The 12,297-nt window shown below is 43.0% G+C and overlaps 1 protein-coding gene across 1 annotated transcript in view; it reads right to left on the reverse strand.

The window, feature by feature from the left end:
* Positions 1 to 3,530: 3,530 nt before the first annotated feature.
* DIP2B (disco interacting protein 2 homolog B) overlaps positions 3,531 to 12,297 on the reverse strand; it is a 324,894-nt gene continuing 316,127 nt past the window's right edge. Inside the window, exons 36-38 of the mRNA XM_075333901.1 lie at positions 8,821 to 8,995; positions 8,390 to 8,513; positions 3,531 to 6,820 (exon numbers count right to left, since the gene is read on the reverse strand). Of these exons, the coding sequence (XP_075190016.1) occupies positions 6,568 to 6,820; positions 8,390 to 8,513; positions 8,821 to 8,995 (552 nt within the window). The 3' untranslated portion in view covers positions 3,531 to 6,567. The remainder of the gene's footprint in view (positions 6,821 to 8,389; positions 8,514 to 8,820; positions 8,996 to 12,297) is intronic.

Here is a 12,297-nt window from a genome sequence, read left to right on the forward strand (position 1 = left end):
TAGCGGCCAGCGGAGGATTGATGCGCACGATCCGGAGTCCCCGAGATTTCTGGTCATGCTCACTATACCTCACTGAAGCCGGGAAGCTTACACCCGGCATCAAATTAGTGTGCATGATCAGAAGTCCCGGGGACTCCGGATCATGCACAGTGCGCATCCACCCTCCGCCGGCCGCCATGAAGAGTGAGGTATGTGCGGCGTTGCTGTGCATTGACTAGCATGTTCGTACGCTAACATTCTATGTGGGCTGATTAGCCAAGGGAACTCACGCCCTTGTTACTAGTCGTGGGCCTCATTAGCATATAAGAAACGATCTTTAGAAATACTTTTTCTTAAGATTTATGCTATTGTATACAGGGACAGTTAGGCAGGTATTACTAATATATACCCAGAATTGCTCGTGATTCTGAGTGCATATTGCACCTGATAGGTTCCCTTTAAAAGCTGCTTTTTCCAGTACCAGCTAAAGCTACGAGATTTCAGAAATCTCATGCACACACTTTCTTCCCCAACCTAATTGGAAAACTGCAGTCTTTTTTCAATTTGCAGCATGTCAAATCTTTCAGCATCTTTACTGCGTTTTTTTAACTCATGAAAAGGAATGAACGTGCAAACACGCTGCAAGAAAATGCAAGTGTGTGTTTTTAATTATTTTTTGCAGCGTTTTAAAGAAAACTAACCTTATTAAAAGTACTGTAGACAAATGATTCTGCTAAATAAAAAAAGCTGCAAAAACACAAGTGAACAAACCTGGTTTATGTAAGCGACTCCTTTACTGATAAGACCGCAGGTTTTGCCAGAAGAAAAAAAATGCTGCAAAAATGCAACTTGTAAATATAGCCTTACTCTCACTAGTCTTATTTCTGTGTGTTGTAATATTTTATACTATCCAATAATAAAAATGAATGAGTTATGTAATTCTATGAGCACTTTCACTTGTAGCTTTCTGCATTGCACAGGCAGACCAGTTCCCATACAGAAAATGTAATAAAAGTCCATTGTTAAATGGAATCTGTCAGCAGGTTTTTGCTGCCTCATCTGAGAGCAGCATGATGTACTAAAGAGGCCATGAGTTCAATGATGTATCACATATTATTGTGTGCAGTTGTTCTGACAGTGAAATATTTGAGATTTTGCATGTAGCAGAGGTCTGGGAGCTGCCCTGGCCCACACCAGTGTACATGTGCACAGACAGAAGCTGGTAATCATGGATGGGGCGAAGTCGGAGTACAGCTCACTGCTGCTGAGATCCACTAATGATAAAGATATCAGGCTAAAACTAACATGTAGGTAAACAAAAAAAGACTGAGATAAGAGAGACAGGGCTGAATTCTCTGTTTTAACTCTTACAGCATGCTGTCTTCAGATTACATAGCAGAAACCTGCTGACGGAGTCCATTTAAAGAGGTTAGCCACTTATACATTGATGGCCTATCCTTAGGATAGGTTATCAATGTCTAATCGGCTGGGGTCCAAGACCCGGCAGTCCCATCACTCAGATGCTCCCGGTGGAATTAGCAAGCAGCTGGAAATGCTCAGTTCTAGAGCTGCCCCTTCTGATAGTGACCTTGGTTGGGTACTGCACATTCAGCTCCTAATAATTTAAATGGAAGGCAGATGAGCAGTACCCGGCCACAGTCGCTATCAGATGATGTGGCAACTCTGGAACAGAGCATTTGGAGCTGCCTGCTGCCACCACCGAGAACAGCGATTTGCGGGGTGTCAGACCCTGGCCAATGAGACATTGATGACCTATCCTAAGTGAGGGCAATCAATGTAAAAAGTAGTGGATCGCCTCTTTAAGTCTATAACCATGCCAGTCTAACTTAATGTACCCATCAGTACGGGGCACCCCATGACAGTATATCTTTTACCTGCACTGTGTAGTAAATGTGAACTCTTAGGTCCTGCCGCTTTTATATACTTTACTATACCATCTTATGTATGGCAATGCAAGAAAAAAGCACTCATCTAGAATTTGTCTGACCTGGAAGGAAGCAGAGTGCCTACAAATCTGTGAATGTCTATGGGGTAAAAAGATTGGGCCTGCCAGGAGAGAGACAAAATGGCAGAGAATTTGATATATTATAATGCATTGTATGGAGAATAAAATGTAATTCAGAGAATCCCAGAGACTGGCTCTGTGAACTAACACTTCTGGGCTATAAGTGAAGATTCCTCCTTTGCTACATTGTCGAGAATTCTTATTTATAATCCATCCTGGCTGAAAAACAAAAAAAATATCTGGAAAAACAAGCAACATAGAAAAAATCACATCTGTGTAATGCATATTATATTCATGAAACCAATTGCTATGCTCCATTTATTTACAAGGTAGTTTTAATACAAAGTCGCCCACTCGGAGTATTTATCTGTACTATAAAACACTAAAAGGGGAAACACAATGACGAACGGATGAACCTGCTACAATTACATGATGGGGACATAAAATGTAGTTAAAACCAACTGAGAATTACAGTTTACCAGTGGGAAAAAAATAAATCAGGATAATTTATCTGCATGATTTACAGAAAATTAATAACTTCAATTGTTAAAACCCTGCCATCTAAATGCTGGTTAAAAAAAGCCCCCCTCCCCCACGTTGGTACCACCTGCCAACCCCCCAGAGACTACAGTATGCGGCAATAAGAAAATAGATGAACTGCGGAACTTTCAAATATATTTTGTAAAAATCTTTTAACTTGTGCAAATCATTCCACCACAAGTGGTCCTCAAGTTTTACTGTACATTCACTCCTTAGGTCCTTAGCCATGTGCAGACGAGCCCTCCCCCATCATATATGAACATGTATAGAGTGTAGATCTGTGTAGTTATCTCAGCAAAGCAGATGGTTTTATTCACACGGGTATGTGGATGTGCGCGGTTTATCACCAGTTTGGAATTTGTTGGAACGTGGACCACAAGTAGAAAAAGCAGATAGAAAATGTGTTCCTATGGCCAACAGCTCCGAACATGCATGTTTAGCCAAGATGAAAGATCATAGGATCATGTTAGATGGCCTCAGATGTTAGTGGAGGTCTAAGATTGGTAATGGGACGTCACAAAAATGTAATATCTATGGTCAACTTTGATATCGGCTCATTTACGTGAAGTGATCACCAAATTGTGTAAGAATTTGGTTTATACCCAGTGAACTCTATTGGATGCATCTCTTGACGACATGATGATGATGATGCCCAATACTTTTTGGTATCGGTTGCATTCATATATCAGAATAAAACCATGTGCTTTTGTCTTTGGAGAGATGATTTGTAATATGTAAAAGAAGGTCTGTCAAGTTTAAAAAAAATAAAAAATCTTTTCTATCAATCCTGTAAGTTCTCATGTGGTGGTATGTTTCACATACCTTAGGCACAGTTCACATTGTGTTTGCCCCAAATATTGGGATTGAGATGTGCCCCTCCCCCCATGGAGCGATTAACTTCAATCAGGCAAACAGATTATAAAATATTCACTAAAACGTTCATTACTGGCCTGCATGCCTTTCTTGATAATTATAACGATAAAACGATAATTATAACGATGATATGATGATCCAGGGAACAAGTCTGATTGCCGTATGTGGAGTCGTGAAGGAATTTTTCCCATAATATGGGGCAATTAGCATCTGCCACATGGGGTTTTTGCTTTCCTCTGGATCAACATATTAGGTTATAGGGAGTTTATGTAAGCATTCAACCTTAAAAACTATGAAAATGTATAAAACTTTGTATTCTGGTTGACCTCCTTTCTGGTGGTATTCATCTGTCAGCCAGGCACAATAGTGTAGGACAGACTATACCAGATGAAAGCCCCCCGATAAAGTCAGGAATGGGTGGAACAATCGTGGTGTGAACCTGCGCATTCCTGTATTTATAGATGGATAGTCAGTTAGGTCTTGTAAAAACAAGAACTTTTGCAATTTACTGCTCATTAAAATGTTCTATCCTTTATAGCCCGGTGTGTAGGAGACCGACCACCGCTGCTGTACAGCCTGTAAGCACTGCAGTGAAGCTGGCCGAGATTAGGAGAGAACAGCGAGCCCCAGTGATGCGGACAAGCTTCAAAACTGTGCTTGCAACTAGAGATGAGTAGGCCTGTTGAAGTTCGAGTTCAGTTCGGGACCTGGACTTAACCTGAACCCATTGGAAGTCACTGGGCAGTTTGGTTCTCTGGCCACATACAGCCAGCCGTAAACAGATCAGTTCCAGTGGGGAAGGGGGGGCAGAGTTTTTTCATTCTTGTTATATTGTTTTTGATGCACACTACATCTGATAATGCTGATTTTACCCCCAGTTCAGAGACTGCAAGCAACTCACACTGCGCCGAGCACTGAGTGTACCCAAGCACAGCGATGCTCAAGCGAGTGGTTTGCACACATAAAGCACCCGAACTCTGTTTTTTTTTTTGGTAAAGTCTGTGTTTGGTACGAACCCCGAACCATACTGTTCTGGTTCACTCATGTCTACTTACAAGCTAAACAGAGAAAAGCTTGTAAGCACTGCACATGTTCTGCTGTCTAACAGCGGTAATTGGTCTTGAAGGAAATTTGCTGTAGAGTAGAGAAAAGTAAAACCTCAATTTTTAGTAAGAAATTTTTAATAAGCAGTAAATGGTAAAATTGCTTGTAAGCACTAATCAACAATATCCATTTATGAAGATGGGAAAAATCCTTTCAATCCTCGTTTTCGTTGACATTTGACGATAGAAAGTTACTGAAGATCAATCTTTTGGTGAGTTAGGAGGCTTCTGCCCATTTAGTGAGATCCTAAAGACAGGGAACTAGAACTGCAGGCGTTATAAGATGATGAAGAAGCCACGTGTCCCATATAAGATATATTACGACGTTTCATACGTTCTACTTATGACTATAAGAATAGGCTTGTGTTCTTTTTCTGCGATTCACAGCTTTTATGTGGCCCAATTAAATATTCACATCTAAAAACATCATTATGTAATACTAATGATATAAAAGAAAGCTAACGATACAGTTCAGGGAGTGTAAAATGTTACACTTTTCAAGAGAACTTACTTGTGGACCATGAAATTAGTTATAACCGAGTCACAGACATTCATATGGGAGCACAGAACATAGTGATGTATGGAGTAACGCTTTACAGTGTGCTACAGAGTCAGTGATTACACATATGCCCAGGTGACATACCCCCCTGCTGCCAATCATGTAGGTGGAAGCGGCATGCAGCTTAGATCTATTGGACTTGAACCACTCGAATGTGCATAGTGCTACTCCTAAGCCTGGATACTGCGGTCTGGCAAGTGACTAGAATAAGAAATGCGTCCTAACAGCTGACGATAGCTTTACAAGCAGTAGTAACCACAGTGTAAATACAGAAAACTATCATTCTAGTTGCCAGCATAGTCTACAATCGCTGTGACAGAGGCTATTCCTCGCCCTCTCCGCTACGGACAGTCCTGGGAGCAGAGTGCTTATATGACTAGTATGGCGGAGGAGTATAGGAATAGCTGGGAATGAATAATGACATCCAGATCATAGCCATCGCTTCCTCTCTTGCCACAATGGAAAGAAGGCAGTAATGAAAAAGTGCATCGATATTGAGTTCTGTTTTCTTTGTTTTTTTACCTGCTGGCAATACAGTTGAGTAGTTAGCAAATTTCCAAAAGACAAATTCATTAAAACATTCAGCATATATTTAACAACATATATTAGTAGGCAACAAAATACTTCTGTATGGATCGGGACGATCATTCTATCACTTGCATTGTCTATAACAGGGGGGCAGGTAAACGACAGCTCGACTGCAGCGTGTGAACAAGTGCCAGCATGCTCCGATCGCCCGGTCATCGGCCGGTAAGCTACAGCTGGCGTGCCCCCTGCACTCTATATACTCAAAACCTAGTAAAAACGCTAAACCCTCTGCGATTGCCATAGAACAATTCAACATCACCTCCATATTTACCACGAGCGGATCTGAATGTTGATAATTGTTATATTAATATTTACATATTTAAAATATAGGCAGAATATTTTACATTTAAGACCTATCTAAATGAAAAATCTAAATTCTACACAGTTTTTTTCCTAAGTTGAACGCCCCACCTTAGTGGCATCTAGGCTCAGCAGGCTGAGCGCGGTTGTACTGTAGCAGGGCACTCATGGCACCATCATGAAGAAGCAGTTTTACTACCTAATTTTAATTTAATAAGACAATACAAAGCTACCGCTGCAAATATGAAGGATTTAACAAAAAATAAACCCTTTCAATATTAAATAAATCTCCACTGAAGAACTAGGTAAGCGTACATGCAGAGTGCCCACTATGCGCCGGCACCACAGGTGCTGTACTGCCACCATCCGTCCTGTAGCTAAGATACATTAACGTCCAGTGACTTGCTTTTTAATACTACCGTAGCACAGTGTTCCCTTTCAGAAAATAATGCAGACAGACCATGATCTACTAGAGGTTATGCTAAAAGATAACACACGTTTTAAAACTATTATCAAGCATTGGAATTTTTACGTAATATTTTGACAAAAATAATAACCCGGTGGCATGTCTTGAGTGGTTAAGTTACAGTCTATTGTCTTTACATGTTGTAGGCAACATAAATGGGATCTAAATGATCCGCTAAGAAACTGTCCCGTAGATGCATCCTCTGTTTCTCCCCTCGAGAGTTGATTGGGATGACTCCGGGATCCACCACCACCACCACGCCCACGATTAAGTAATGTTCTTCCAGCACAACGTTGGTCACGAGAGGAACCAGGTCCAGAGCTTCCTGCTCAGAGCCGCAAAGCTCAACCACCACCACCAGCAGGTTGGTCCACGTGAACACAGCACTGTTTCAAAGCAACAAAAAGCACCACAGTTTTAGACATCAGAAAATAGGAAAAGATATTTCCCATTAATTAAAACTTCCCTGGTGATGTAGATTAGTAGAGGGGCCAATAACAAAAGGGAGGGCTCCAGAGAACTCTACAGAAAGGTAAGTGTTAGCCAGGTTAAAAAGGTTGTCCACTACTTTTAACACTGATGGTCTACCCTTAGGACAGGTCATCAATGTCTAATTTGCCGGGGTTCAACACCCTGCATCCCCGCCTATCAGCTGTCCTCAGTCCTGGCAGCAGTAGCAGGTAGGCGGAAAAGCTCAGTTACGGTGCTGCTCCGTCTGCTGATAGAGGCCAGGTACTGCATATTTGCCTCCCATTCCAAATCAATAGGAGGTGGACGTGCAGGACCCGGCCACAACCGCTATCAGAAGACAGAGCAGTGCCGGAACTGGGCATTTCTGCTTGTTTGCTGCCGAGACCGAGAACAGCTGATCAGCGGTGGGGTGTGGTCTTGGACCCCAGCCAATCAGACATTGATGACCTATCCACAACATTAAAGTAGTGGACAAGCCCTTTAAGAGTCAAATCTGTTTAATGATTTTCTGTAGCATTCACATTATGCATACAACACTACTGTATATATAATAGACACACACAGCTCTGCTGTTTGAACAGTACATATACACACAACTCTGCAGCACACACATAGTAGCACTGCTGCATGCACAGTAAATGCAAACAACTCTTCTGCATGTAAACACATTATATACATATATATATACACGCACACACGCACACACGCACACACCTACCTGCAGGCATCCTACAATGATCTTAATGATTAGTTTAGTGTTAGGTATAGCATTTTCATCTACCCTATACTTTCTAAGGCCCTCAAGATATGATTGATGTCCTAGAAGGTCCTTCAGATCCAGTGCTGTGCTGATTCAGGGCCTGCGGTGTGGTGAGGACTGTGCAGGTCCCTTTCTGCTCCTGCCCTGCACAGATCAGATAGATCAGTGCTGCGCAGGAGGAGAGAGAACTGAGCTGCTGCATAGTTCTTTCAGTGATCAGAAAGATTTTTTTTCCCCCATAGTCAGAAAACTATCATAATTTGCATTTAATCTGCAAATAAATAGCTTTAAATATCTTATTCTAAACCCCTAAGTGGTATCAGTATATTTTTATTTTACAGAGCTGCATTTAGTGTTCTGTTTTCTGCTTGAAATTTCCCCAGCACCCCTTGCTTGTTCAGTGCTTGCTATGGAGTTTTGGGAAGTAAAGTCTTTACACCAAAGGCTGTGCACTAATTTGATGCAGAAAACAACAAAAGAACATGGTTTATAGATATCAACTAGTTGATAAGGGTACATGCTAGCGAGTGCCGCTGACAAATTGTATGGTCAAATTCACCTGGGTAATATATTATATAAATGTGACTCTTTATGAAGATTATATCTTCCTCCTTTTCACCTATAGCCATACGTACATACATGTGTCACCTATAGCCATACGTACATACATGTGTCACCTATAGCCATACGTACATACGTGAATGAATCCATGTCTCATACGTACCACTCAGCGATGCTCCGGTGTGTGCGTGACACTGAGGTTTCGATGTCTATGGGATGGTAGCGCAGGCCCCTCAGCTCCAGTGTTTCATCCAGTGCTCCAACAACGAATAAGGCATCATGCCGTTCTAAAGACAGAAACAAATAACCGAGTACAACATACATTGTGGGAGAAAACTCTATACAAGATCACATGAAGCATTTACAGCTCCTGTGTCATCACAACAGTGAGGATGGGAGTCTAGAGACCAAGTGGTCCAATCAGTGACATATTACATTTGGGACGTTACAAAACTGGAGCTCTGAGAATTTTGTCCTCCCTTATATAATATATAATAATATAATATAAGTTAATCTAAAAAAAACCCTTTTAAAGTGAAGACTAATGACACAAGTGTACAGTTACATGAATACATCACTACGCATTTCCCGTACCTCCACTCGCATCCGTCAGTTCTGTTCTACGAACAAAGCCAAGGTATCCAGTTCTTGCCCAAAGTGTCTGAGTGTCCCCGAAGCTGAGTTTGGTGTTGAAGTGATCAGCCTGCAGACTTTCACTGTCATATATAGTGTAGTATCCACTGGCCGTGTGCGGACTGTTCACCCAGATCTATGGCAAGAGAAGCAGGCAATCATTAGCCGGAATAAACACACTGTAGTCACATCAGAATGGATGGCCTTGGATTGATGATAAAGAAGCAAACACCCAACCCTAGAACATACAAAATAAGGGTACCTTCAGACTTTAGCGATGCAGCAGCGATCCGACCAGCGATCTGACCTGGTCAGGATCGCTGCTGCATCGCTACATGGTCGCTGGTGAGCTGTCAAACAGGCAGATCTCACCAGCGACCAGTGACCAGCCCCCAGCCAGCAGCGACGTGCAAGCGACGCTGCGCTTGCACAGAGCCGGCGTCTGGAAGCTGCGGACACTGGTAACTAAGGTAAAAATCGGGTATGGTTACCCGATGTTTACATTAGTTACCAGCGCACACCGCTTAGCTGTGTGTGCAGGGAGCAGGGAGCCGCGCACACTGAGCGCTGGCTCCTTGCTCTCCTAGCTACAGTACACATTGGGTTAATTAACCCGATGTGTACAGCAGCTACATGTGCAGAGAGCCGGAGCCGGCAGCACAGGCAGCGTGAGAGCGGCGGAGGCTGGTAACCAAGGTAAATATCGGGTAACCACCTTGGTTACCCGATGTTTATCTTGGTTACAGCTTACCGCAGCTGCCAGACGCCGGCTCCTGCTCCCTGCTCGCTTCATTTGTCGCTCTCTCGCTGTCACACACAGCGATCTGTGTGTCACAGTGGGAGAGCGCCTTTGAAGAAAACGAACCAGGCCTGTGTGTAACGAGCAGCGATCTCGCAGCAGGGGCCAGATCGCTGCTCAGTGTCACACACAGCGAGATCGCTAATGAGGTCACTGCTGCGTCACAAAAACCGTGACTCAGCAGCGATCTCGGCAGCGAGCTCGCTGTGTGAAGCACTCCTAACTATAGAGTTGTCATTTCCTTTCTGTACATATAGGAAGCTGGGCACAAAGTTTGACATTTGAACCACCCTTTACCTTAAAGACCATAATAGCCACCACTTAGATAGGTCAATAACTAGGGACCGAGTGTTCGTCAGTACAATGGCTCCAGACTATTGGCTAGTGCAACAGGGAAATCACCTGGAAAATGAGCTGGTTTGCCTAATGCAATGATTATTCTCCATGGGCAGCATGAAGCAGACACTGGTTTATTATTTCAGTTTAGATATGTTTTATTCTGAAACGCAGTATTTCAGAGAAAACATATTTAAAAGCTGGACAGGACAAAGCGGCTCATGTACCTAGTCTAAGAGGCCGGTTCCTGGTGGCTTCTCCCCATACCGCTCTCATTGAGTAACAAGTTTCTACCTATTTGTGCGTATAAGGAGAGACCTCTCATTCAAGGGGAATGGGTCGAGGAGACGCCACCGGGACCCGGACTTCTTGGACTGGTCACTCGAGCCGCATGGTTCCCAGCTGGTTTAGAAGTGTAGTGTTTCAGGATAAAACATACTTGGCTGAAATGATTGAGCCGGATTCATACTGTCCATGGATCAGGCAGCACAAATCAGAGGTCAGCTTCTCTTTAAAAATCATCATTATCAGCCGCAAAACGGCCAAAGTAAACAGGAGATGTGCAGCAAAATAACATGATCAGCTATGCGCACAGGACGATCATATTAACATTCGTTCTGTGCACATAGCATGTTAACCATCTGTGTTAATAGCTCACTAAATGAGAGTGGAACGGCCTCATTTAAAGAACTGGATCGAAAAGGGGCCATAACACACAGATGCCAATCACTCAAACACTGGGTTAAAGAATTAGGAGCCAAGCAAACCCATTGCCAGCTTACCGTTTCTCATAATGTGTCATACATTTTTTCCAGCGCTGGAGTGGTGCTTTAAATATAAGTCCCTTGCCCCCGATCTAATGCTTACCCTCCGGTGTGTTCATATTTTTGTTGTTGTTGCTCTGGTCCTGTGGCGCCATCTTGTGACTAACTTCTGAATGGCTGGAAGTAAGAAGTTATGTCACAAGCACTCAATACAAGTCTAGGAGAGCAAGAACGAGGCTCATATAGACTTGTATTGAGTTGTGACCTCTAGTGTGCTCCATGAAACACTGGAGTAACTGGTAGATCCCAAACTGGAGAAGACGGACCGGAGCGGCAGTGAAGACAGATGACGACATCAGAGGGTGAGTATAAGACAGGGGGCAGGGGACTTAGGCTTAGGCTAAGGACACACATCCGCCTTTTCTCCCGTTTATCGGATCCGGCGCGCTCCCATATGCTGTGTACTGTACAGTGGCTGCGCGACAAGCTCCGGTCACGTGCTGTCATGTGACCGGAGCATGTGACCAGGAAGTTGCAGCGCAGCCACTGTACTGTATACACTGTACGGGAGCGCGCCGGATCCGATAAACGGGAGAAAAGCCGGATGTGTGTCCTTAGCCTTAAAGTACCACTCTAGTGGTGAAGTAAAAAGCAAAACTGAACGCTGAGTTGGTGCTTTATGCAAATGGAGAAATGTACTAAAGTGATAGCTGAATAATCCTGAGAGAGAAGAATAGCCATCGAAAATATAGGACTACTGGTTTGGAAAGGAAGGCGACTTTTTTTTTTTTTTTTTTTTAAACTCGTTTTATTGAAAGTTAAGTAAATCATTATATTAGAGGATAAGTCAGCAAATTGTACAGTAAAAATTACATGTAAACTGGTTGATAATCAAGGTAATAAAGCAACAACAATCAAGTCAACGTCTATTACTTTCAGCATGGTCATAGTACATTAAACATAGCAAAGGTGTCAGCTCGCGAGATATATCCATCTTGAGGCAAAAAGCCCATGTTAACAAGGAGAGAGCAACCCAGGATTCAGGGATCTCGTAATATCCCTGATACAGTGTATCATGAATCACATGTGTCTCCTTTCCGCCCACTGGGGCATTATTGGCTATTATTGCGATAATACCGACCGTAGGTTATCAGCCAGGGAGCCGGGTGATCCTCCAGTCAAGGGCGATCCCATCCATCTATCCCATATTTTGTTGAATTTATTTAAAGAGCCTCTTGTCTTATAAACAAATTGTTCTGACGGAATTATAGCATTTACCAATGCAATCCAAGAGGCTCTAGTTGGGGGACGAGTGCTCATCCAATTTAGTATAATGCCCTTCCGGGCCAGAAAAAGGACCTTTTTTATTAATAGATTCTCATCTTGGGACCAGGAGTGTACATCTACCACCCCAAATAGACACAGGATTGGGCACATAGCAACCGCTTTTTGAAGTATGGCGGAAAGAGTGGTTACAATCTCACTCCAATAGGAGAGAATGACTCGGCAATCCCATATCATGTGCCAGAAATCCGCACA

Source organism: Anomaloglossus baeobatrachus, chromosome 2 (assembly GCF_048569485.1).
Source record: "Anomaloglossus baeobatrachus isolate aAnoBae1 chromosome 2, aAnoBae1.hap1, whole genome shotgun sequence".
Taxonomy (NCBI): domain Eukaryota; kingdom Metazoa; phylum Chordata; class Amphibia; order Anura; family Aromobatidae; genus Anomaloglossus; species Anomaloglossus baeobatrachus.